This window comes from Lithobates pipiens, unplaced genomic scaffold (assembly GCF_037356315.1).
Source record: "Lithobates pipiens isolate NorthernLeopardFrog02 unplaced genomic scaffold, aLitPip1_a1.2 Scaffold_13, whole genome shotgun sequence".
Classification (NCBI taxonomy): domain Eukaryota; kingdom Metazoa; phylum Chordata; class Amphibia; order Anura; family Ranidae; genus Lithobates; species Lithobates pipiens.
The window spans coordinates 27,907,346-27,934,885 of NW_027507718.1; the positions used below are offsets into that span (position 1 = coordinate 27,907,346).

Here is a 27,540-nt window from a genome sequence, read left to right on the forward strand (position 1 = left end):
ATTATTTTTACCAAATGTAGCTTCTGAGAAGTCATAATAAAATCATGCATTCATTTTAATTTCCTAGGTTTGTGACATATTTATTTTAAAGTGGTCTTTTTTTTTAACTTTGGCATTTTTATCCATGTTTTTAAGCTGTCTGCTTTTTACGTTTTTGCTTCTGTAAATTACAAAACTTATTTTGCCCTGAGAGAGGCCTAAGTACAGCTGAGCAACAAGCAATTATTTTACAGTTTTTCCTAATATATATATTACGTTAGGAGAGAAATGTTAGTGTGCACATTACTGAATGTTACTAAGATATAATAAAAAATATCACCTGCACCAAATATGTCATTCACAGTGATTATGATCTGTTCATCAGTTAGTTTGTGCTGTTTATCCACAGTGTTTCTGTTACTGCAGAGCTGAATAAGGACATCTGTTATATCTCTGATATTATTCTGGAAAACAAAAAGAGACATTTCTGTTACTACACATGTAGAAATTCCTTTTTACATTTTTGTAAATTCTATAGTCAGCAATAGGCTGTAAGCAGTCGAACTGTACCTCAACAGTATTTTTCTGTAAGTAGAGTGTATTTTCTTTGCCACATGTTGTTTGAGCTCGGTCCAGCAGGTTGTGATAGAGAGATATGATTCAGTGCTATTGATATTGTATAACCTGGCTAATCAGTGTGTAACCAGGTTGCCTACAGTGTTGTGTACAATATGTTAGGTAGTTGGCTTGTCTAGACCGGGGGAAGGGTTAACTGTAGCACCACAGTTCCCAATCTTCCACTTGGTGATATATGTAAATAGGGGGCAGGTCGCTTCGAGGGGGGCTCTTGGGAAAGCTGAGAGTCGGAGGGTAGCTAAGAGAATGAAGAAACGCCACAGTTCTCAGAAGTCAAAGATCCAAGAACCAGCATGTAATAAGCATTAGACATGGGCGCCGTCAAAAAATTTGTTTTGTTCTGTTCCGTTTCGATTCGTAATAAAATGAATTCGTAATTTGTATTTCGTGTCCGAAATTCCGTTCTGTTTCGTACGAAATACGAATTTTCGTACGAACGTTCTTTACCATGAATTTAAAGGCAAAAACATTGCTCATTATGCTTATTATGACTTGCAGAAGACTTCTGTGATGGAAGTCAATGTAAGTTGCCTGAAGACATCGGTGAAGCGCTTTCATCCTCTCTGGGCAGTCTGCCAAGAAAAGAACAAAATGATACAATGTTTCTTCTTCAATGGGCTGAACTCCGTGTGTAGAAGTTCTCAGTTTAACCATTTAAAGATTAAATCTTTTTTGACACTTGTTGCTTACAAGTAAAAATACAGTATTTTCTGCTAGAAAATCACTCAGAAGCCCCAAAAATTATATATATATTTTTTAGCAGAGACCCTAGGGAATAAAATAGCAGTTGTTGCAATATTTTATGTGACGCGGTATTTGCACAAATGCAAGTTAGCCCTTTTTTTTTTCGGTCGACCTCTAGAAAGCACTGACATTAGCAGCGTGACATACAGCAATGACACCTGCAACCGCTATTTTATTCCCTAGGGTCTCTGCTAAAAATATATATATAATTTTGGAGGCTTCTGAGTGATTTTCTAGCAGAAAATACTGGATTTTTACTTGTAAGCAACAAGTGTCAAAAAAGATTTAGTCTTTGGTTAAACTGAGAACTTCTACACACGGAGTTCAGCCTATTGAAGAAGAAACATTGTATCATTTTGTTCTTTTCTTGGCAGCCTGCCCAGAGAGGATGAAAGTCCTTCACTGATGTCTTCAGGCAACTTACATGACTTCTATCACAGAAGTCTTCTGCAAGTCATAATAAGCATAATGACTGAAAAATGCGGTAAAAAACGCTGCGAATCGTGGTAAAAAACGCCGCAAAAAAACGCCGCAAAAAACGCTGATCCAAAATCCGGCATTCGTAAACAAAAGTTCGTATTCCGTACAGAATTCAATTCATATTTCGGATCCTCCCGAACGTAGGAATTTTGAGAAATTCGTACGAATTTGAGATTCGTACGAAACGAATCGCACATGTCTAATAAGCATGAGATGACGGTGTTTCAGTAGACACTACCAGTCATTGGGGATTGGCAGCTTTGGACTAGCACCTGAAAAGGTATGCCTGAGCAGCCAGCTTTGTTCATTTAGGCTCTGCACTTTGTTATGCACATTGTCTGTTCTGCCATAAGAAGTGGCAGTAAAGATTTCAAACTGTCTCAAGTCTGGTCTGAAGTCATTCAAAGGGGTGCATAATGGTTTCTGGTGTATGAAAGAACAGGGTCAGTAAAACACATGTAGGGTATAAAGCAAAGCCACTAGGAAAGGTCTACTTGGCAAGGCAGGCATGAGGAGGATTGCAGTTGCTATGGGTAACCACTAACTGTTTTCACATTATTGACCAGTAAGTAGTGCAAGGTACATTGCAGCCAGTCATCGAGCATGGTACCTGGGGTAGGTGATAGGTTCTTCCGGTAGTGATGGGATTTGTGTTCTGGTTCCCTCCCTAGCGGTCAGTTCCACAAAAGTATCTGGGACTGAACTTGCAGTACAGAGACTTCATGGACCTGGCAACATGGTACAGAAGAGTGGAAGGAGTTAAGTGCACACACGAGGTCCACGGTTGGTGCCTAGCAGAACCCCAATTTGTCACTGGGAGAGAGGTGGCAGATGTACGCCGGATTGGTGGAGTGGGCATAGACTCCGCGGTGTCCTTATAAATGTAAGAGAAAAAGGAAGGTGGGACTTTAAATGTGGCTATTGATTTGTGGGGGTGTGTGGGGTGAGTCTGACAATACATAACAATGATGCACATAGTAGAAAAGGTTTAATATGTATACACCCACATACATGGTGTAGACCTCATAAATACTTTACATATACATATCAATTAGACAGCATATAAAATTGACAAGAGATTTAATATGGATAAAATGAATTAAAATGAATTATTGCAAATTCATACATGTACATGTCATCTAAATAGCACTATGCAATTTACTCAATGGTAAGATAAACAGTCTGATCATTTGGTTATAGATGATGAGTCTAAGTAGGTTCCTATAATGCCCCATACACACTATCAGTTTTTCTGCTGAGTTTTTCCATCAGGTTTACCAAAACCGTGTAGTACAAGGGCCTGCCTGATTGCATACAAATGGAAACTCCTAAGGTTTGACCTCATATTATATGGTTTTGGTAAATCTGAAGGAAAAACTCAGCAGAAAAACTGATAGTGTGTGTGGGGCTTTAGTAGGCATGGGAATGTTTCTTAAAAGACTGATGCGTGTCATGGCTAATACCACCCTTCAGGGGCAGATGCATGCAACTCTATAAGAAAAAACAAAACAAAAACATGAGTAGACCAGTATGATCAAATGTTATACCCTCTGGGGAGGATGTGAACAAGAGAAAAGAGAGAGAGTTACTCATCCCTCTAAGTACTTTCATTGTGATAAGTCTGGAAAATGGGGGACAAGGAATCAGAGGCTGTCCAAATTGCCTGTACTGGGGCCCGCAGGAGAGGGACCGGGTGCACAAAACATAATCTCCAAGAAAACGAAAGGCAGAAATCAAGGTAGTGGTGTGAGTGGGCTTCATGTGTAAAAATATATACATTGGGTATACTATAAAGACTCTATATTGTGAGAAGTAGCTAGAGCCCAATGCCAAAGTGCAGGTGGACAAGTGAATGTGAAAGGAAAAATTGTGTGAAGAGAGAAAAACAAAACAAACTCTGAGATTAATGTTCATGGGACTTTAAGTAGAAGGACATAGAACATTATTATTATTGCTGACCATTGCTGTTTATTGACTGATTGCCATGATGATCCTTGATTTCAATACTTTCTGAGTCACTGGCACAGGACAAGCATCCAGGTAAATTATTCTGGCCAATGAAATGAATTAATCCAAGCACTTCACCCTTATAAACACACTTTCAAAAATGCGGCTTTAGGCATGTTTTCTCCTGCCAGAAGAAAGGCGTTCAGAAGAGCTAGGCAAATGTCCAGTGTACATGAGGCCTTATACTACTTTTCAATCCTGATGCAATCCATTGCTTAAGTAGTTGATACGTGAGGACTGGACATTCTCTGATCTTTTTGTTTTTAAGGAAGAATGTGGTATATTTTATTATTTACCTTTATTACATTATGACTTTATGTGAATAACATCACTTGGAAAACAAGTACAGATATCATTAGGCTATCATCCAGCTCTCTACAGGGCTGAAATAAAAAGGTTTTGGAGTCAACATATCTATAAGCAAAAGCTTTCATTTTTATACCTTGCAAACATATTAAAGGAAAACTATCACAGAAAAAAAAATGTTTCACTTTCTACCCTTAAATTGTACCTGATGGTCCAAAAACATTATAACCTGGCATACTCTGTATTTTTTATGGATTCAGTCTGAGCTTTCAGGTGAACAGCCTGAGACCTCTACCACCTTCTATCACTATCTAATAGTAAATAAAACAAGGATGGGTTTTGCCCTTTTAGGTACAGTATATTAGAATGTCCTAAGTTTCAGGAGGGCCAGTGTATGCCACATGAAGTCAAAGAGTGACATGTGGGTACTTGGTGATACCCACCTGATTAATTGGTATCTGTGTACATTTTTTTGGGGGGTGGGCAGTGGGTTTTTGTAACCTTGCTTGGATCCAGTCCTCTCTATACCAAGTGACCCTTCTTCTGAAAGTGTAAGATATTTTATAGATAAAATTTCTCCAGTTCATGTTTTAAATACAGATCTTCAAAACATCACATATAAATAGCACAGCCAATAATATGTCCCTTCAAAAAAAAATGATATATATATATATATATATATATATATATATATATATATATATATATAATCTTGTGAAAGAAGTTAAATGAGAAGGAAGAATTGAATTAGTTTTCGTTCTGTATTTGGCTTAGGTAACTTGAGCAGTGACTATTTTAGGATGAGTAAAAAACATACATCCTGCAGAAATTAGTACTATTATCTTATACTGTAAATGTTAAGAGTTTCAAAAGCGGAGTGATAAAAACAACAGAAAGAGTTAAAACTAACTATACTAATAAGACAATTATTTATGGTCCCTTACCTCATCAAGTGACCCATAGTGATCTTGTACAGATTTAGCTATGAAATCATTCAAAGCTTCTATAAATGTCTTCAGCTGATTAAGACCAGATGATGGAAAATATTTTAAAAGTGGGATAAAATCTGCCAGAAGTCCAGCCCCAGACAATCTTTGGAGATCATCATTTAGTTCAACTATCTGGAGAAACTCTTTGTCATAATGATTATATCTCTTACCAAAACACAAGGCGCACACCACATTGGCAACGGTAATTGTTACAAGGGGCACAGGGTTAAAACTCCCCTGCTTTGCTGACAGTTGTGTCATGCTGTTAACCAGCTCTGATGCTTCAGCAGATATGTATTCTTCAAGACGACAAGAGCAGTTTGATGAACTTGCCTCTTCTTTTGAAAAAGACCTTAAAGCATTTCTCATAATTTTCTTATGTATTTTCCAAGCTTCACTGTATTTCTCTGAAAATGTCATACTTTGTCCATTGGCCAGCAGCGAAAAAGAATAGAACTCCGGCCTGTTTGCAAAATGTTCCCCTTGTTTACCAAGGACCTTTTTTACTGTGTCAGAACCACTTACAACAACTATAGGCACCATGCCCAATTTGATGAGGAAGACATCTCCATAAAGTTTTCTCATCTCAGTGAGAGATATATGAGTTTGATCTCCAAGCTGAAAGAAGTTCCCTACAATAGGTAGTGACCATGGGCCTGGCAAAGCAAGTCCTCTTCTTTTACGTGACCTCAATACAAGTAAAACAGTTGTTAAGCTAATTAGAACCACAGTCACTTCATATGAAAAAAGTTCTCCCAGTAGGTTCTTCAAAGCTGTAAAGGAAATAAACATAGTCTTTAAATACTTCCCGTACAGTGTTTATTGCTACTTTTGTCCTTTCCTTCAGTAACCATACACTGCAATCTTTGGCACATTCCATGGCCACAGATATCCCACTACAAACTAAGGAAGCTTTTAACACATACTGTATGCTTTCCCCAGTTATTACCTTATTATACTCACAAGGTTAAAGATATTAAAGTACTTATATTAACAATATGAAGAGGCACGTCTCTTCTTTCTTTATTGTGGCTTGCTCAAAAGTGCAAGTGCATTCAATATGATTTTCTACATTAGTATTACTATTTAAGTCTTGATACACAGGTACAAGAACCCATAGCGCACAACCTTATTCTTGCTTGCATAACAGTACTTAACCAAATATTTTCCCCCTTAACCACTTCAGCCCTGGAAGGATTAGGCTCCATTCTGACCAGCCATTTTTTGCGATACGACACTGCATCGCTTTAACTGACAATTGCACACATTGTACCCACACAAAATTGATGTCCCTTTTTTCGCAGAAACAGAACTTTCTTTTGGTGGTATTTGATCACCTCTGCGTTTTTTATTTTTTGCGGGAATAAACGAAAAAAGAGCATTAATTTTGAAAAAAAAACCACAATGGGGGTTATTTACTAAAGGCAAACCCACTTTGTACTACAAGTGCACTTAAAAGTGCAATCGCTGTGGATCGCTGTAGATCTGAGGGGTAGCTCTGAAATGAAGGGAAGCTCTGCAGATTGTATCATCCAATCATGCGCAAGAAAAAATGCTGTTTTTTTACTTTCCTTGCATATCCCCCTCAGATCTACAGCGACTGCACTTCCAAGTGCACTTGCTGTGCACTTGTAGTGCAAAGGGGATTTACCTTTAGTTATTTTGCACTTTTTGCTATAATAAATATCCCCCCCAAAAATAAAAAATAAACACATTTCTTCATCAGTTTAGGCCAATATGTATTCTTCTACATACGTTTGGTTAAAAAAAATCGCACTAAAGGTATATTGATTGGTTTGCCCAAAAGTTATAGCGTCTACAAAATAGGGGATAGATTTATGTCATTTTTATTATTATTATTTTTTGTTTACTAGTAATGGCGACAATCTGTGATTTTTATTGAGACTGCGACATTACAGCTGACAGATCGGCCACTTTTGCCACTTTTTTGGGACCATTGACATTTACACAGCAATCAGAGCTAAAAATAGCCACTGATTAATGTAGAAATGTCATTGGCAGGGAATAGGTTAACACTAGGGAGCGATCAAGGGGTTAAATGTGTTCCTTCAGTGTGTTCTAACTGTAGGGGGATGGGACTGCCTGGGGAGGAGACAGATCATTGTTCCTATATACTAGGAACATACGATCTCTACTGCCCTGACAGAACCGGGATTTGTGTTTACACACACAGATCCCTGTTCTCGACCTGTCAGGAGCGATTGCGGGTGCCCGACGGACATCTCGCCCACCAGGCACACTCATCGGCTCCAAGGACAAGCTGCTGGCGCACACGTGCCTGCTATAGTGTTTATCTACGGCAATTTAAACAGCCATTACAACTTGCTGCAGTGTAACTGCAGTGTAACTGCGGTGGCTGGTCGGCAAGTGGTTAATGACCAGGCCATTGGCCTGACTGGGTCGCTTTAACTGACAATTGCACAGTTGTGCGACGTTACATAGTTACATAGTTAAATAGTCGGTGAGGTCAAAAAAAGACACAAGTCCATAAAGTCCAACCTATGTGTGTGATTATATATCACATTGTATATCTTTGTATGTTGCGATCGTTCAGGTGCTTATCTAATAGTTTCTTGAAACTATCGATGCCCCCCACTGAGACCACCGCCTGTGGAAGGGAATTCCACATCCTTGCCGCTCTTACATTAAGAACCCTCTACCTAGTTTAAGGTTAAACTAATTTTAATGAGTGGCCATGAGTCTTGTTAAACTCCCTTCCGCAAAAGAGTTTTATCCCTATTGTGGAGTCACCAGTATGGTATTTGTATATTGAAATCATATTCCTTCTCAAGGATCTCTTCTACAGAGAGAATAAGTTCAGTGCTCGCAACCTTTAATCATAACTAATTTTCCAGACCCTTTATTAGATTTGTTGTTGCCCTTCTTTGTATTTGCTCCATTTACAGTACATCCTTCCTGAGGACTGGTGCCCAGAACTGGACAGCATACTCTCGGTTCGGCCGGACCAGAGTCTTGTAGAGCAAGAGAATTATCATTTTATCTCTGGAATTAATCCCCTTTTTAATGCATGCCAATATTCTGTTTGTTTTGCTAGCAGCAGCTTGGCATTGCATGTCATTGCTGAGCCTATCGTCTACTAGGACCCCCAGGTCCTTTTCCATCCTAGGTTCCCCCAAAGGTTCTCCCTTAGTGTATAGATTACATTCATATTTTTGCCACCCAAATGCATTACTTTACATTTTTCTACATTGAACCTCATTTGCCATGTAGTTGCCCATCCCATTTATTTGTTCAGATCTTATTGCAAGGTTTCCACATCCTGCGGAGAAGTTATTGCCCTGCTTAGCTTAGTATTGTCTGCAAATACAGAGATTGAACTGTTTATGTCATTTATGAACAAATTAAACAGGATTGGTCCCTGTACAAAACCCCCGGGGCCCCACTACCCACTCTTGACTATTCCGAGTACTCCCCATTTATCACCACCCTTTGAACTCGCCCTTGTAGCCAGTTTTCAATCCATATACTCACCCTATGGTCCATGCCAACGAACCTTATTTTGTACAGTAAACGTTTATAGGGAACTGTGTCAAATTCTTTTGCAAAATCCAGATACACCACGTCTACAGGCCTTCCTTTATATAGATGGCAACTCACCTCCTCATAGAAGGTTAATAGATTGGTTTGGCAAGAACGATTATTCATGAATCCATGCTGATTACTGCCACTGATACCATTCTCATTACTAAAATATTGTATATAGTCCCTTATCATCCCCTCCAAGAGTTTACATACTGCTGATGTTAGGCTAACTGGTCTGCAATTCCCAGGGATGTATTTTGGGCCCTTTTTAAATATTGGTGCTACATTGGCTTTTCTCCAAAACTGGTACCATTCCAGTCAGTAGTCTGTCAGTAAAAATTAGGAACAATGGTCTGGCAATTACTTGACTGAGTTCCCTAAGGTCCTTCGGGTGCAAGCCATCTGGTCCCGGGGATTTATTAATGTTAAGTTTCCCAAGTCTAATTTTAATTCTGCCCTCTGTTAACCATGGAGGTGCTTACTGTGATGTGTCATCAGGATAAACACTGCACTTTTGGTTACTGAAGCCCCTCAATTCCCTTGTGAAGACTGTGGAGAAGAATAAATTCAATACATTTGCCATCTCCCCATCCTTTGTAACCAGATGTCCTTCCTCATTCTTTATGGGGCCAATATGATCTGTCCTCCCTTTTTTACTGTTTACTTACTTAAAGAATTTCTTGGGATTTTTTTGCTCTCCTCCGCTATGTGTCTTTCATATTCTATCTTAGCTGTCCTTATTGCACCCTTACATTTCTTGTTGCAGTCTGAATGCTGATGATGACCCCTCAACCTTGTATTTTTTGAAGGCCTTTTTCTTTGCTTTTATATGGATTGTTACATTTGACCTGTGATCGCTGTTACCTAAATTGCCCCGTATTTCCACATCCATGATCAGGTCTGTATTGTTGATAATCAGTAGATCCAGTAACGCTTTATTTCTAGTTGGTACGTCTACCATCTGACCCATAAAATTGTCCTGCAAGACATTTAGGAACTGGCGAGCCTTAGATGATTCCCTCCGCCCAGTCTCTGTCTAGATAATTAAAATGCCCCATTATGATAACACTTTCCATCCTTGCTGCTATTCCTATCCTTCCTCCCTCAGGTTAGGGGGCCTATATCATACTCCCAGTATTATTTCCCCTTTAGCTTCATCCCTTTGGAGCTGTACCCATAAGGATTCCACCTACTCCCTAGCTCCCTTAGTGATGTCATCTCTCACATTCACTTGTACATTATTCTTGATATATAGGCATAATCCTCCCCTTTTTTTTACCCTCTCTATCCTTGCGATAAAGGGTATACCCTTGAATGGTTGCCAGCCAATAATGAGAGCTGTTGAACCAGGTCTCTGAAATTCCCACAAAATCCTACTCGTACAACAGTATCTCTAGCTCACCCATCTTGTATGCCAGGCTCCTGGCATTGGTGAACATGCCACGTAGTTTAGACCGGTCACATATTATCCTCTTATTGGTTGTTCCAAGATTGCAACCAGGACTTGCTACTATACTTACCTTGGGTTTATGTGCTTTGGTCAACCTACCACGAATGCCCCCAATACTACCCTCTGCAATATATTCCACGCTGACTACCTCTACCACTAGACTTTCCCCCCCCATCGCTTAGTTTAAAAACCCCTCTAACCTTTTGACCATCTTCTTTCCCAGCTGAGCTGCACCCTCCTCATTTAAGTGCATTTTACTGAGAAGTCGGCCCAGTCCTCCAGGAACCCAAACTCCTTCTTACTACACCAGCTCTTCAGCCAGTTGTTTACTTCCCTAATCTCCCTCTGCCTTTCTGGTGTTCCTCAATGTACCGGTAGTATTCTTGAGAATACTACCTTGGAGGTCCTTTTCCTCAATTTAGCTCCTAAGTCCATAAAATCTTTCTTTAGTACACTCCATCTGCCTCTGACATTGTCATTGGTGCCAACATGTACCATGATAGCTGGGTCTTCTCCATGCCCCTCCCAGTAATCTGTTTACCAGATCCATGATGTGCCAAACCCGAGTGCCCGATAGACAACATAAAGTTTGGCACTTCAGGTCTTTGTTATAGATTGGCCTCTCTGTCCTTCTAAGAATTGAGTCCCTTACCACCAGAATCTGTCTTTCCTTTTCCTTCGCTTTCCCCCACTCTCACTGGAGGAGTTCTTCCCCCGGCAGCTAGAAGAGTCCCTCAGCTTGCGCAGTGCTGGTCCATGACTGGTTTCACCAATGTCACTCAATGGAGTGTACTTATTGGGATGCTCCAGCCCTGGATCGGCCTCCCTGGCACTTCCCCCTCTACCCTTCGTGTCACCCATCTACTCTTTCCTAGTGCCTGCACCTCGTTGTCTCCACCCGCCTCTGTGCTGGCTCCTGCCGCCACCTGCCATGTATGTTCCTGGCTCTCCTTTGGTATGGAGGGACTTCTCAGTGCTGACAATTGCTTCCCCAGATTCAGAACCTGGGCTTCCAGGGAAACAAGGTGCTTACATTTTGCACAGCAGTATTCACCCTTGATCGGATGATCAAGGAACGCATACATGCTGCAAGATGTGCAATGAGTCGCCTCTCCATTTTGTTGTACCCAAACAAAATGCACGTCCTTTTTTTCCCACAAATAGAGATATCTTTTGTTGGCATTTGATCACCTCTGTTCGGTTTTTATTTTTTGCGCTATTAACAAAAAAAAGAGCGACAATTTTGAAAAAAAAAAACAATATTTTTTATGTTTTGCTATAATAAATATCCCAAAATATCGGCTACAAAATAGGGGATAGATTTATGGCATTTTTATGGCATTTTCTATTATTATAATTTTTTTTACTAGTAATGGTGGTGAACTTCACTTTTTAGTGGGACTGTGACACACAAATCTCCATTTACACATACAAATACCCATTCTGGTTCTCGTGCCGGTAATCGCAAGTGGCTGGTGGTGATCACGCCCGCTGGCCCCACACATCAAGTCCACCACCGTGCACATGCCTGCTATAGCTCTTAAAGGAGCTGGTGTATGGGTATGGCGTTTCACGGGAACAAACCATTTTGCCGACATATATGTATATGAGCTACAGTAGTCGGTAAGTGGTTAAAGAATACAAATATGAAGACTTACAACAATATGTTTCTAGTCCTATTCTGTCAGCGGGGATGTGGCGGTTTTTGTTTCCCTGCAATAAAAACCGGCATTTTCTGTATGTCTTATCCCAAATTAATTCATTAAGTTAAGTCAATGCCTATTAAAGTGTAACTCCACTTTTGTGGGAAAAAAAAATATTGCAAATAAAATAGTGCATACAATAGAGACACAAGCCATATTGTAATTTATTGTTTTTAAAAATGATATTTCCTTTTTAATCTCCAGCACTGTAATGTACTGTAACATTCAATGCAATACGGCGTTCTGTACACAATTGGTATACGCATTCACCCCCGATGTAATATGTAGTTTCCTGCTTGTGCTTGTGTGATTGGCTCACTGATTTTTGCAAGTGCATCAGCTGATCAGAAATAAAAAAATCTGATTCTCCGAGTAGCAATCCGTATCTCTAAAAACGTCAACTGGAAGGTAGAAAAAATGAAAGTGGACCCAGAGGGGAGGTTTTTATTCTTAAAAGGTTACATAGCAAAAAAAAGATATACATTAGTGAACATTTACTGCCCCAATAATGGCCCAAACAAATATCTAAATCGAATCTTGAATACACTAGAGAAATATAAACAGGGTCATATGATTTTGGCTGGGGACCTAAATTTTGCTATGGACCCAGGCCATAGATAGTACATCACATGGTCTTTCTCAGGAAAATAAACAACACAGAATGCTAAAAAAGAAAATATATACACAACAACTAATGGATACTTGGAGAATATCTAATTTAGGAAAAAAAAAGACTATACATATTATTCTTCAGTCCATGATATGTACGTGAGACTGGATTACATATACGTAGACCATGAACTGTTAGAAAATATAATAGAGGCCAAGATAGGAACTATAACCTTATCGGACCACGCGCCTGTAATAATAAAACGTAGAGAGCTAGAAATGGAGAGTAGAAAAGGGACATGGGGTCTCAACGAATCTATTAGAAAACGAGGAAATAGAGAACATCATAAAAGTAGAGATTGAACAATACTTTAAAATTAACGAAACAGATGAAATCCCTAAAGCTACCCTATGGGAGGCGCATAAAGCTCTAATCCGGGGAAAATTAATTTCCATAGGAGCTGGAAAAAAAAAAGAAAGTGAAATGAAACTCAATGAACTAAAAAAAGAACTCTACGCATTAGAACAAAAGCATAAGAGCCAATTAGATAAAAATATATATAAAGAGATTACCCATAAACACATACAATTAAATGACACGATGCAATTAGAAGCAAGAAAAATATATAAAAACTTAGCCAAAGAAAGATATATGTGGGGAAATAAAACAGGGAAACATCTGGCCAGACTAGTAAGGGAAAAAAAAGCCTCAAACTACATAGAAAAGATCAAAAACGCGCACAGGGAAATTAAATTTAGAACATTGGAGATAGCAAACGCTTTCAAAACATATTATAGTGCCTTATATTCAATCAGGAATACTGAGAAAGAAAAACAGAAGGGGATTAGAAAACTAAAATTCAAGAATATTTGAGTGAGATAGATTTACCTAAAATAACCCCAGAGATGTCTAAGAGCCTAGAAGACCCGATCACCCCAGACGAAATTGAGAAAGCAATAAAGGAAACGTCGAATGGGAAAAGCCCAGGACCAGACGGTTTTACCATCAGGTACTATAAGAAATTTAAGCAACAGCTGGTCCCAGAATTATGTAAATTCTGGAATAAATTGGCAGACGAGGAGGTTCTGAGGAAAGAATCACTCTTGGCAAATATTACAGTTATTCCAAAACCCGGTAAAGATAGCTCTATCTGTTCTAACTACCGCCCAATAGCGCTATTGAACACTGATACCAAACTATATGCAAAGGTACTAGCAACAAGAATAAAAAATCTTTTGCCAGAATTGATTACTGGCGATCAAGTAGGATTTGTACCAGGTAAGGAAGGTCAAGATAATAGCCTGCGGACTCTGTTACTTATGGGGAAAGACAAAGAAACCAATCCCCCAATGATTTTAATGTCGATCGACGCCGAAAAGGCTTTCAATCGGGCTGATTGGTGTTTCATAATGGAAACCCTACAGAACACAGGCCTCGGCCCAAAAATGCTGAAATGGATAAAGAACTTATACACTCACCCGTCAGCTAGAGTGGGGGTGAACGGGAGTATGTCATCCGCATTTGATATGTCAAATGGTACAAGGCAGGGGTGTCCCCTCTCGCCCTTACTATATGTGATTGCTTTGGAGCCACTATTAGCAAAGATTCGTAATAATACTGATATAGGAGGGGTTAGAATGGGGGGAGAAGAACATAAAGTGGCGGCATATGCGGATGACATACTCCTATACATGACCAACCCATGACGGTCCTTACCCAGTTTAATAAAAGAAATCAGAGAACATGGCACACTCTCTAATTTTAAAATAAATCCAATTAAAACAGTTATTTTGAATGTAGGATTAGATAACTGGGAAGAGAAAAGGATACAACAAGAATTCCCCTTTACATGGGAAAAAAAAGAAATAACATACTTAGGGATTAAAATTACAAAGACACTCCAATTATCCACTTATACCAAGCTAACTATATTCCACTCGTAAATGAAATTAAAACATTGCTAGGGAACATAAATAAAGGATCAATTACATGGATGGGAAGAATTAACAGATGGTGGTTTTACCCAAAATTACATATAAAATTCAAATGCTTCCGATAAATATCCCAAAGTTTCTTTAAAATAATAAAAACTTTACTTTTAAAATTTATAATAAAATAAAAAACCTAGGATAAAATATAATATACTAACTAGAATAAAAAATAGGGGGGGAATGGCACTACCAGACACATATAGATATTATTTTGCAATTACTTTGGCGAGATTGGTGGAATGGACAAATCCAAGCACTAAAAAGAAATGGGTAAAAAATGGAGGAGACACTTAATGGTTCACAATTACAAAAAAATATATGGATTCCACCAAAATGTAGAATAGTTAGTAGTAGGGTACACGAAATTACTTTAACAACACTTAAAAAATGGGATGTAATACACCAGAAAAATAAATGGGTATATAACTCACCACTAATCCCTTTAGAGGGTACGACTTTTTTCACTCCAGGAAATGGCACACAATTAGGGAAACAAATTAAGGATTTACAAATAAAAGATATCACGCGGGACGGGAAACTAATGTCAAAACAAGATTTAATTAAGAAGCATAGTTGGCAAACTTTAAGGGATTGGGAATACCTACAGATTCAACATTTTATTAACTCTATCCCAAAACCAATAAGAAACGAAAATATGTTAACACCAATGGAAAAATTATGTACGGGGAAAACAGTAGTAAAACATAGTGTTTCACAGGTATACGATTTTCTCTCTGAAATAGAGGGCCAAGGCACCATACCATCTATAGTTAAATGGGAACAAGATTTGGGCTTCAAAGTAGATGAGACCCAGATGATTAATTCCAGTTATGTATCGGACACAAGATCAATAGAGGCTAATTCTAAATGCCTGATGAGATGGCATTTAACACCAGATAAATTACACAGAATAGATCCCTCCAAACCTCTGCAATGTTGGAGAGAATGCAAATTACCCGGAACAACATTTCATTTTTGGTGGGAATGCCCGGAGATAACACAATACTGGTGAATTATAATAGATTATATAGAAATAATAACAGGGGAAAGAATACCTCTAGGTCCCGGGGAGTGTCTGTTCCTAGGGGCAGAAGAAAAAACTAGTAATCAATTAAAAAAAAAAAATACGCTAGTTCCTGTTTTGCTCAACGCGGCAAAAGCCATAATACCTAAAAATTGGCTACAGGTAAATAAACCCCCCATTAGAGAATGGATACAAAGAATGGAATATATCAATAATATGGAATATCTAAGTAAAATGGAGGAAAACAAAATGAAAAGATATTGGGTAATTTGGGAAAAGTGGAGAATATTTAAAAAGACAAAATATTATACACAAGCATTAACAGAATAAAGTGTAATTGATTCAGGGAGGGCCAACAGATTAGGGAGAAGAGGGATGGGGGGAAGGGATAAAAAAAAAAAAAAATAGCCTAGTAAATAAGATAAGGTATCTCAAATATAAATGTAATAGCATTGAATGAGATGTTATTTTTATCTTTATTCCTTGTTTCGTTTTTTTGAAATGTAATAAAATTTGGATTAAGTAACGAAACAATATAAGAAAAGAAAAGAAAAAAGAAAGAAAAAGAATGATTGCCACAATGATGTGAAGTTGGATAAGAGGAATTCTGAGCGTCAAGCTGATTAGAGTCCGTCAGTACAATGGAACTTACTGAGATGGCAAAAAAAATAAAAAATAAAATAAAAAATAAAAAAATCACTCCTATTCGTTATCAGTCCTGCACAAGGCATCATCTAAGAAGAGCTAATTTTTCAGAGCAGAAACAGGTAGAACTTTGCGACTAACTTTGTTAAAATGCTTGAAATCCCCAGAGGGGATTGTTTTTTTGTTTTTTTTTAATCAACAAAAGTGGAGTTACTCTTTAAACAAGAAATAGAACAAAACAGACCAATATCACACATGCAATGTAACATAAGTAACATAATACAAGACTAAAATGAAATTACACAATTGCACGTGCTATCACTTGTCATTCACCTTCTCCTTCTTTATAGATTTAGCAATTAGTTATGCTTTCATTATGCAATCATTTGTACTACCAAACGAAAAATTATTATAAATATGGAAACTGAGATAGAAGAAATGTAGTGAAAAAGACAGAAAACCATTTACCTGACACCATATTCATGGTCTTTGATTCTCCAGTGGCTTATGAAGAAAAAAACCTACACATGTTGTGTGTTCCTCTCTATGGACACCTTTGCCCAAACTGGTTTGACTTGTTTCTTAACAGCAGAAACTGTATTAACCTGTGTACATTTCAAGCCTATGTTCATTATATTCTCTCCTGTTTTATTTAAATGTGCTGATTGTTTCTTGCTATATCTCTCTGCAAAAGAAACATTGCCTGGCCTCTTTGTAGATATCTTATCTACCAGTTACACAATGTGTGACTATGACCTTTGCCTCTGACAGGGTTTTACTGCAGTAACTATAATCTTTTACAGTTTCACACAGTTTATACTCAGCAATGGTTAAAACACAGGGCTTACATGCAGTTTGCAAATGTATGTGATCTGCTTGTCTGAGGCTACCTGAACATATCCAATGAAGTGAATAGAAATGAAATCTAAAACATCTGTAAATTGTTACAGTGCTTGAGCCTGGTGATGGGTCACTCAAAAACTGATCACTACATGATGGGAGGCAGAGGAAATTTACAAGTAAGTTGCATACACAGAAATACTGGCTATTTAGACAACTGGGGTAGCTGATGTGAAGTTAATTAGGAAATCTAAAGGTACATAGGTTTTGTGCTGCCCTAGGCCTGACTAAACTCGTAATTTAAACCCATCATTTAAATATGACCCACTGTTTCCTGTCAAGGCAACACCCCTTCCTGTCATCTGTAAACCACACCCCTTCCTCTTTAGGTTCCACCTTTTACTCTTAGAGCTCCACCTCTTCCTCTATGTACAATAAATGTAGATACCAAGTGCCTACTTGTATATTCTGTTGTTTTGTATACCATTTTAAATGTTGTATCTATTATTTTAAGAGATAGTAATCATCGAATAAAATAATGAAAAGTGCAACCTTGTTAGTGCTGCCTATCAGTGCCCATCAGTGCAGCATATCAGTGCAGCCTTATCGGGGGCCACCAGTGCAGCCTATCAGTAGCCGTCAGTGCTGCCTCATCAGTTACCATCAATGATGCCTCATCAGTGGCCATCAGTGCAGTGTCATCAGTGGCCATCAGTGCTGCCTCATCAGTGGTCATCAGTGCAGTGTCATCAGTGGCCATCAGTGCTGCCTCATCAGTGGTCATCAGTGCAGTGTCATCAGTGGCCATCAGTGCTGCCTCATCAGTGGCCACCAGTGCAGCTTATAAGTACAGCCTCATCAGTGCTTATCAGTGCAGCCCCATCAGTGCGGCCTCATCAGGGCCACCAGATCAGCCTATCAGTGCCCATTAGTGTAGCATATCAGTGCAGCTTAAGAGTGCCACCTCATCAGTGGCAATCAGTGCAGCCTTATCAGTTTCATAATATTACAGCTTATTAGTGTATATGAATTATTTATGAATTATAGCACAGTGCATTTTGTAGTATATACATTTTCAATGAATGTGACTGTTTGAGTTTGCATTGATGTTAGCATGCATGGAGCATTTTGCAATACATGAACTTTCATTTCAGCATGCGTGGAACACTGTGCAGTACATGAACTTTCATTTTAGCATGCATTGAGCACTTTGCAGTACATGAAATTTCATTGCAAACAGTCCACATTCGGTAAAGTGCTCCATGCATGCTGAAATCAATGCAAACTCATTAAACAGTCCAGATTCAGTGAATCTGGACTGTTTAACCGGTTCCTGACCAGCGCACGACGATGTACGTCGACAGAATGGCACGGGCAGGCATATTGGCGTACAGGTACGTCCAATCTTCAATGCCGCCCTGCCATCGGGAGCGCGCCGCCATGAGTCCGGTCGCGGGTCCCACGGACTCGATCGCCACGGGCATACCCGCGATCGTCTCACGGGACGGCTGAATGGAGGAAATGCCGTGTAAACAGCATTTCTCCATTCTGCCTAGCAACTAGGGACGCTGATCTCTGCTCCATGTGATTGGAGCAGAGATCAGTGTTCACTAAATGAAAGCCCAACCCCCCCACAGTTAGTAACACACCCCTAGGAACACTTAACCCCTACACTGCCACCCATTGGTTAACCCATTCACTGCCAGTGTCATTTACACAGGAATCACTGCATTTATATAGCAGTGATTACTGTATAAATGACAATGGTCCCAAAAATGTGTCAAAAATGTGTCAAAAATGTCCGATGGGTCCCCCACAATGTCGCAGTCACAATAAAAATCGCTGTTCGCCGCCATTACTAGTAAAAAAAATAAACAATAAAAAATTATTAATAAAAATGCTATAAAACTATCCCTATTTTGTAAACGCTATAACTTTTGCGCAAACCAATCAATAATCGCTTATTGCGATTTTTTTTACCAAAAATATGTAGAAGAATACGTATCGGCCTAAACTGAGGGAAAAAATGTTTTTTTATATATTTTTGGGGGATATTTATTATAACAAAAAGTAAAAAAATAATAAGTTTTTTTCAAAATTGTCGCTCTATTTTTGTTTATAGCGCAAAAAATAAAAACCGCAGGGGTGATCAAATACCACCAAAAGAAAGCTCTATTAGTGGGAAAAAAAGGATGTCAATTTTGTTTGGGAGCCACGTCGCACGACCGCGCAATTGTCAGTTAAAGCGACGCTGTGCCGAATCGCAAAAAGTGGTCTGGTCTTTGACCAGCAAAATGGTCCGGTCTGTAAGTGGTTAATGAGTTTGCACCACTGATCACTTTATTGCAATATGATCTGCATATTAATTCAATTCATGTTGTGCACTTTATATTTGATTGGCTGCTTGGCACATGACTTACAAAAGTAAAAGTATCTTATTAATTCTACCTGCTACAGTAATACACTCACCTGAGGGTTCCCCTCGTCCTCATCCTCTCTCTCTCTTTCTCTCTCTCCTCCTGTCATCACAGAGAGACCCTGCCCTGGGCTGGGGAGAAGATCCAATGTAAGGATGCTGCTTGGAGGAGGGTAGGGCATTAGACTCCGCCTTTGTCAATTGAATCGTTGAATCACGTGCCAATCACCGGCCACTTTACGGGGGTGCCAGCCGCTCCCCCCCCCCCCCCCCCCCCGCAGCTGCCTGTACTGCTTGCATATAATACCAACAAGTGCCGAACACAGCAACACAAGTGTGGGAGGTGGCTGTAGGAGTCGAGACTCGGGAGGTTGGGTTGTGGGATTTTTTTTTGTGCACTTTTCCCACAAAGTGTTGCCCTAGGCCTGGGCCTAAGACACACCACTGAGGTTTCCCCTTATGCTTCTACAAGGTTGCCTTGTTTTTTCATGCACATTTGATATCTGTGCTTTTCCTGTCAGATTCACAGAAAAAGCATCCCCATTATTTAACCTGAAAAAAAAACTTATTTAGCTACCCTGGGACTCAAAAGTGAAAAATTTATTATATTGTAGGTCATTTTACTTGATCTCTGTAATTCAATATAATGACTACCCCTTGGACCTCAACAATATGGTGGATTTGATCTGCAATGAGATCATCAGGTCTCCTGGTATCCCAACACTATTTATTGCAGCCTTAGATCTCCAGCTCTAAGATTTGAGAAAGAGGAAGTGCCTCGAAACACGTCATGCACGGACTGCAATACTATCAAAAGTGCAGCATAACAAAAAAAATCAACTTATTAAGTGTACATAAATATTCTATTCTTATCAAAAAAAACTTCCGTGTTTAATGTGCAATAGTGGTGGGATCCTCCTCCCAGGAGTTACCAACTATATATAAAAATGTGTTCATTTTATTTTTATTTTTTTCATTTTCCATTCGTTATGATCGCAATTCGTAAATTCGAAAATTCGTAAACTTGAAAATTCTAAAATTTGTAAATAAGAAAGAAATCTGAAAATTCAAAAGAATAACTAATTAACTAATAACTAACTATTAAATTATAGGTATTGGAATTTCCTTTTAAATTTGGCTGTTAGTGAATGTAACGAATGTGAATTTATCAAAGTTACAAATTATCCAAAATAACAAATGCTGCATCTAAACAACTGTAATGGAACAAATTAATAAAAAATAATATTAATAAAAAGGTTTTATTATTATTATTGTTATTTATTATTATTAATTTGTTACGTTCCATTCGTTTAGATACGGCACTCGTTATGTTGTATAATTTATAGCTTCGGATAAATTCGTATTGGTTATGTTCACTAACAGCCACATTTGAAAGGAAATTTGAATAACTATAATTTAATAGTTAGTAATAGTTAAGTTATTATTAGTTAGTTTTTACGAATATTTGAGAAAATTAGTAAAATGTGTCAAAAAAAGGAAAAAGGATCTCCCCTATAGTGGGGTTCTTTAGGCAACAATATGTCTATAATATAGTAGAAAACATGTATATGCGAGTAGGGTTACTACAAATGCAAAGAATAGGGCAAATTTGTTATTTCAAAATATTTATTGAATAAAAAAGAGGATATAAATGACTAACATGATAGTCAAGAATTGAACTCCACTTGGCATCAAAAACATATATTGGGAATGCACATATATAGACAACATAGGCTATGTCACATAAACACTGTACACCTGTATATACAATGAAGAAATGACACTGACGCATTTCGACCCTCACAGGGGTCTTCTTCAGAGGATTTGTCTATTGTGGAAGAAAAAGACAACTATAAATAGATATATGAAAAAAGGAGTTGTTCATCATAAAATACTAAGAACAATTTGCTGTAAGCAATATATACATCTATCATCACAATGTTGCATAATTACTAGTTAATGTGCATCACATGCCATAAAAATATGGTCCACAGTGGGGATCCTCATTACAAAGCACATGTAGCCCAAGACATTCCTCTCCTGCCCTGCATTGATGCACCGAAGATCACACACTAGGCCCTTGTCGCTGTAGTCCACCCAAAAAGAGGGGGAAAGGGAAGAAAGGGAGTCCAGGAGTGTGGCTTGCGAGAGATCACATGTATAAGTCCACCTCCAGTGTAACACATGGAGGGGGGTACAGGTGTCGATAGCCAGAGGCTAGATGGGACGCACCTGCAATAGGACAGGACATAAAACAAGCTAATTAGGCAGTTATCAACTCCAAAAATACTGGAGAAGGTCCCCTACTGAAAGTAAGTAAGGGAACATAAGGTAGCATACCAGAAAAATATTATCTAATGAGACTAAAGCTGATAGGTAGTACCTGAATAAAGAATGAACCTCAATAAGCAGTATAGCCACCACTATTATTAGTGAATAATGCTAAGGAAAAGTGAAAGACCGATAGTGGTGCCAGATAGTGAAAGTAGTGATATAATAAACAGGAGGAGAACATCCAGATATGGATGTGGTGTGACGTGCACAAGGAGAGTATATAAATGTACCTAAATATATGTCATCTGATACAAAATTCTTTAAGGAATGGACCAAGATGACCGCAGTGCAAAAAGAGGGGAGGCTGTCTGGTCCCAGCCTGAGAGGTCCAGAATATGCTCACCCCACACCCTTATATAACTCAATGGGGTACCGAAGACCTGAGTCTGTAAGTAAAAGTAAGGGCAATAATGACCATAGTGATCAAAGGAAAAAAAAAAAAAGGCTACAGTGCCTGATGAGATCCAGAAAGTGGCTTACCCAGGTATGCAATAGAACGTCAGCAGGTAATAGTCTCCTCGATGGGGAAGGATGAATTATCCTCCCTCAGGGCCGAGTAAATATAGTATGTGACCAAACCTACCCCAGCTGTGTCCTGTTTCCGCTCGCAGATGGGCCCCACCCAGTCCAAAGTCCGGCGACTCAACCCGCATGGCCGCCAAAAATGGCTGGCCACATGTGGCCCCCCTGGCATTCCAGAAATGCCATTTCTGGAAATGACTGCAGTTCCGTCGTACAGGCATGACGTCAGCATGTCATGAGCATCTGCGAAAGTCGTGCATGCGCGCTAACGAGCCGCGTCCAGCGCTGTTCCGGAATGCCGCCGGCCGGGATGACGTATCCCAGGGAAGCGGGCGGTACCTACCCGTCTAGCCCTCGGGAGCCTAGGGGAGGGGCCCGCGCGCGCTTGGACCCATCCCCTCATCCGGCCGGAAAGCCACACCGCTGCAATCCGCCCTATAGACCCAGCGACCACAGAGGTCAAGGCGCCATCTAGAGGCAGGAAAAGAGAAGGCATGTATATGGTCGCCACATGTGTCAAATTCCATATAAATTATGTGAAAAAAAATTCACCCTAATAGTTGTCGATATTAATTGATATAGACATATATATAAAAACTACAACAATTGTGCAAGTATTGAAAGAATGACAAAATGGTTAGCGAACAAGATTTTTTCAAAGATGAATAATTGGCAATGATTCAATTGACAATAAATCTATTAGAGATCATATAATATCAAAAAACAAGAAATGGAGCCTTAATTCCAAATAAATCAATCTGACTTAGTATTTAAGATTAAAGAGGATCACGGTGAGACAATCTGAATAAAATTAAAACAGTAAAAAATATATATATAGATACGTTTTTTACTGTGTCCTTCCTGAGATAAATCCCTTGAGAAAAGGGGCAAACGAGATAGCTTTGTTCAAACCAGGATATATGGTAGCGTTTAATTTAAAGATCCATCTTTGTTCGTGTTGAAGGATCTTATTCCAATCTCCTCCACGGTTGCGAATATGTACACGATCCAATATGGCAAAAGATACCTTAGGCATCCTATAATTGTGTATGGTGACCACATGCCGTCCTAAAGGTAGATAGTAATTTCCAATCTCCATACTGTAGATGTGTTTCGCTATTCTTGTATGGAATTCTAATTTCGTTTTCCCCACGTAGAACGCGCCGCATTCACTCTGGACGCGGCTCGTTAGCGCGCATGCGCGACTTTCGCGGATGCGCGTGACGTGCTGACGTCATGCCTGTACGACGGAACTGCAGTCATTTCGTCATTTCCAGAAATGGCATTTCCGGAATGCCGGGGAGACCACATGTGGCCAGCCATTTTTGGCGGCCATGCGGGTTGAGTTGCCGGACTTTGGACTGGGTGGGGCCCATCTGCGAGCGGAAACAGGACACAGCTGGGGTAGGTTTGGTCACATACTATATTTACTCGGCCATGAGGGAGGATAATTCATCCTTCCCCATCGAGGAGACTATTACCTGCTGACGTTCTATTGCATACCTGGGTAAGCCACTTTCTGGATCTCATCAGGCACTGTAGCCTTTTTTTTTTCTTTGATCACTATGGTCATTATTGTCCTTACTTTTACTTACAGACTCAGGTCTTCGGTACCCCATTGAGTTATATAAGGGTGTGGGGTGAGCATATTCTGGACCTCTCAGGCTGGGACCAGACAGCCTCCCCTCTTTTTGCACTGCGGTCATCCTGGTCCATTCCTTAAAGAATTTTGTATCAGATGACATATATTTAGGTACATTTATATACTCTCCTTGTGCACGTCACACCACATCCATATCTGGATGTTCTCCTCCTGTTTATTATATCACTACTTTCACTATCTGGCACCACTATCAGTCTTTCACTTTTCCTTAGCATTATTCACTAATAATAGTGGTGGGCTATATTGCTTATTGAGCACACGGTTCATTCTTTATTCAGGTACTACCTATCAGCTTTAGTCTCATTAGATAATAATTTTCTGGTATGCTACCTTATGTTCCCTTACTTACTATCAGTAGGGGACCTTCTCCAGTATTTTTGGAGTTGATAACTGCCTAATTAGCTTGTTTTACATCCTGTCCTATTGCAGGTGCATCCCATCTAGCCTCTGGCTATCGACACCTGTACCCCCCTCCGTGTGTTACACTGGAGGTGGACTTATACATGTGATCTCTCGCAAGCCACACTCCTGGACTCCCTTTCTTCCCTTTCCCCCTCTTTTTTGGGTGGACTACAGCGACAAGGGCCTAGTGTGTGATCTTCGGTGCATCTATGCAGGGCAGGAGAGGAATGTATTGGGCTACATGTGCTTTTTAATGAGGATCCCCACTGTGGACCATATTTTTATGGCGTGTGATGCACATTAACTAGTAATTATGCAACATTGTGATGATAGATGTATATATTGCTTACAGCAAATTGTTCTTAGTATTTTATGATGAACAACTCCTTTTTTCATATATCTATTTATAGTTGTCTTTTTCTTCCACAATAGACAAATCCTCTGAAGAAGACCCCTGTGAGGGTCGAAATGCGTCAGGGTAATTTCTTCATTGTATATACAGGTGTACAGTGTTTATGTGACATAACCTATGTTGTCTATATATGTGCATTCCCAATATATGTTTTTATGGCTAAGTGGAGTTCAATTCTTGACTATCATGTTAGTCATTTATATCCTCTTTTTTATTCAATAAATATTTTGAAATAACAAATTTGGCCTATTCTTTGCGTTTGTTTTAACCCTACTCGCATATACATGTTTTCTACTATATTATAGACATATTGTTGCCTAAAAAACCCCACTATAGGGGAGATCCTTTTTCCTTTTTTTCGTTACAATCAGGGGCGAACAGCACTCTCCATACCTTTGGTGCTGTGTTGCTTATTTTTGTTTTTCTATTAGTTAAATGTGTTTTCTTTCATTTGGATTTTTCTGAATTAACGAATTTGTCGAAATTCATTAAAAAACTAATTTGGAATGAAAAAAATTGCACATGTCTAATAAAGATCCAAAAACCCCAGATGTCTTACATAATCCCAATCTGATACTCACTGGTAGTGTTCTCGTCATGATGATGGTGTATGAAAAGTATAAAGAAAAGACAAATAATGCTCTTTTTATGCTAATGATTCAAGAAACACTATATTACCAATAGTATTGGGACGTCTGCCTTTACACGCACATGAACTTTAATGGCATCCCGGTCTTAGTCCATTGGGTTTAATATTGAGTTGGCCCTCTCTTTGCAGCTATAACAGCTTCAACTCTTCTGGAACTTGAGTTGCCTGTACAGAGTCCTGACCTCAACCCGATAGAACACCTTTGAGATGAATTAGAGCGGAGACTGCGGGCCAGGCCTTCTCGCCCACATCAGTACCTGACCACTCAAATGCACTTCTGGAAGAATGGTCAAACATTCCCATAGACACACTCCTAAACCATGTAGACAGCCTGTAGAAGAGTCTACGTTGTGCACAAGGGATCAAAAGTAATGGGACAATTGGCCGCTCATCTGTTCCATGGCCAGGTGTATGTTATTCCCTCATTATCCCATTTATAAGGAGCAGATAAAAGGTCCAGAGTTAATTTCAAGTGTGCTATTTGCATTTGGAATCTGTTGCCATCAACTGTCAATATGAGACCCAAAGAGCTGTCACTATTAGTGAAGCAAGCCATCATTAGACTGAAAAAAAAAAAAACATTAGAAAGATAGCAAAAACATTAGGTGTGGCCAAATCAACTGTTTGGGACATCCTTAAAAAGAAAGAATGCACCGGTGAGCTCAGCAACCCCAAAAGACTTGGAAGACCACGGAAAACAACTGTGGTGGATGACCGAAGAATTCTTTCCCTGGTGAAGAAAACCATTCACTGTTCACCTGATTTGGATGTAAATACCCTCAAATTAAAGCTGAAAGTCTGCAGTTAAAGCACATCTTGTTATTTTCATTGTAAATCCTTTGTGGTGGTGTATAGAGCCAAAAAGATTAGAATTGTGTCTATGTCCCAATATTTATGGACCTGACTGTATACTGTATATTCATAGTATTGTTTAAAGAGTGATTGTGCTAATAGGTCACATTTGTTTAAGTATCTTGGAGACTGTGCATGTCTATTGGCATTTGATTATGGCGAGGACACCAAAAACATGGCCGCCTGAAGACTTCCTGTCTAGCAGTGATGTACTTCAAGCCTGGGAGTCCTTGTTGGCTTGCATGTGCTCATATCCATCCTTCTCTGCAGTTGTGGATTTTCCCATGCCCGTCAGCTGTATGATATATCTGTACAGTGGTGACTGGTGCTTGAAACTGAAAAATTCTGAAAAATACTGAAAAAAAAAACATTGAATGCAGCCACTGTGAAATCAATTGCAGCCACTGTGCCCATCAAATGCAGCCACTGTGCCCATCAATTGCAGCCACTGTGCCTATTACATGTAGCCACCGTGCACATCAATTGCAGCCACTGTTTCATCAAATGCAGCCATTGTGCCCATCACATGCAGCCACTGTGCCATGAAATGCAGCCACTGTGCCCCATCAAATGCAGCCACTGTGACCCCCGTCCTCCGCCCTCTGCCTTGCCCTATCTTGGTGGTGGGTCAGGCAGCGGCGAGCTGTGTCCTCCGTGTGTCTCTTCTTGCTTCCTGCTAGGCGTCCCATAGCAGCGCCTGCTCTTTCAGCCAATCAGGTGACGGGTATCAGACCCACGCTACCTGATTGGCGGAGAGGCGGTTTAGTGTTAGAAAAGCAAATCTTAATTTGCTTTTCTAACACATCTGGGTGGATTCTGAGTGCAATGCTCTACGCTCGGAGTCCACTTTTTTTGAAGCCTATTAGAGCCTATGGCTCTAATCCAGTGCTTCAAAAAAAGGTCCCATTGGAATTCATGTATCCGCGTCCTGCATGGGGGTTGGACGGATGGCTGATTCCCACGGAGTATGAATCATGCTGGTTCCCCGCACATTGCAGATACCACAGTAAGCACCTTAATAATGATTATAGTGTGAATTGTTATCATCCTTTTTGTGGATTTATTTTTATTTAATAAAGTACTTATTTAAGCTTTAGAGCAAGATTGAACATTAACTTTTATTGTAGTGCTGCTACCATCATAGCATAATTCTCATTAGGTCATGTATGGCTCTGGATCGACTGATTGCATTTTGAATGATTGAGGCTATAGGTTTTTGTTTTTTTTCTGAACAGACTTTGCCCTAATTTCGGACATTTCACCCAAAAGTCCTTGCACTGTGTTTATGTGTCCTTTATTGTTTGCTCCTATTCTAAAGTAGG

General features: G+C 39.4%; 1 protein-coding gene and 1 long non-coding RNA gene across 3 annotated transcripts in view; one reads left to right on the forward strand and one right to left on the reverse strand.

The window, feature by feature from the left end:
• The window catches only part of LOC143973987 (cytochrome P450 1A1-like), a 29,197-nt gene extending 12,396 nt beyond the window's left edge, over positions 1–16,801 (reverse strand). Inside the window, exons 1-3 of one of the 2 annotated variants that reach the window (XM_077474937.1) lie at positions 16,597–16,801; positions 5,097–5,914; positions 320–443 (exon numbers count right to left, since the gene is read on the reverse strand). In XM_077474937.1, coding sequence (XP_077331063.1) covers positions 320–443; positions 5,097–5,914; positions 16,597–16,612 — 958 coding nt within the window. In that variant the 5' untranslated portion in view covers positions 16,613–16,801. The remainder of the gene's footprint in view (positions 1–319; positions 444–5,096; positions 5,915–16,596) is intronic. The other variant, XM_077474936.1, reaches the window with a different exon arrangement.
• Positions 16,802–16,963: 162 nt separating this feature from the next.
• On the forward strand, positions 16,964–27,314 carry LOC143973988 (uncharacterized). The gene is made up of 2 exons (XR_013272145.1): positions 16,964–17,147; positions 25,496–27,314. It is a non-coding gene; the product is annotated as an uncharacterized LOC143973988 (long non-coding RNA).
• Positions 27,315–27,540: the final 226 nt, after the last annotated feature.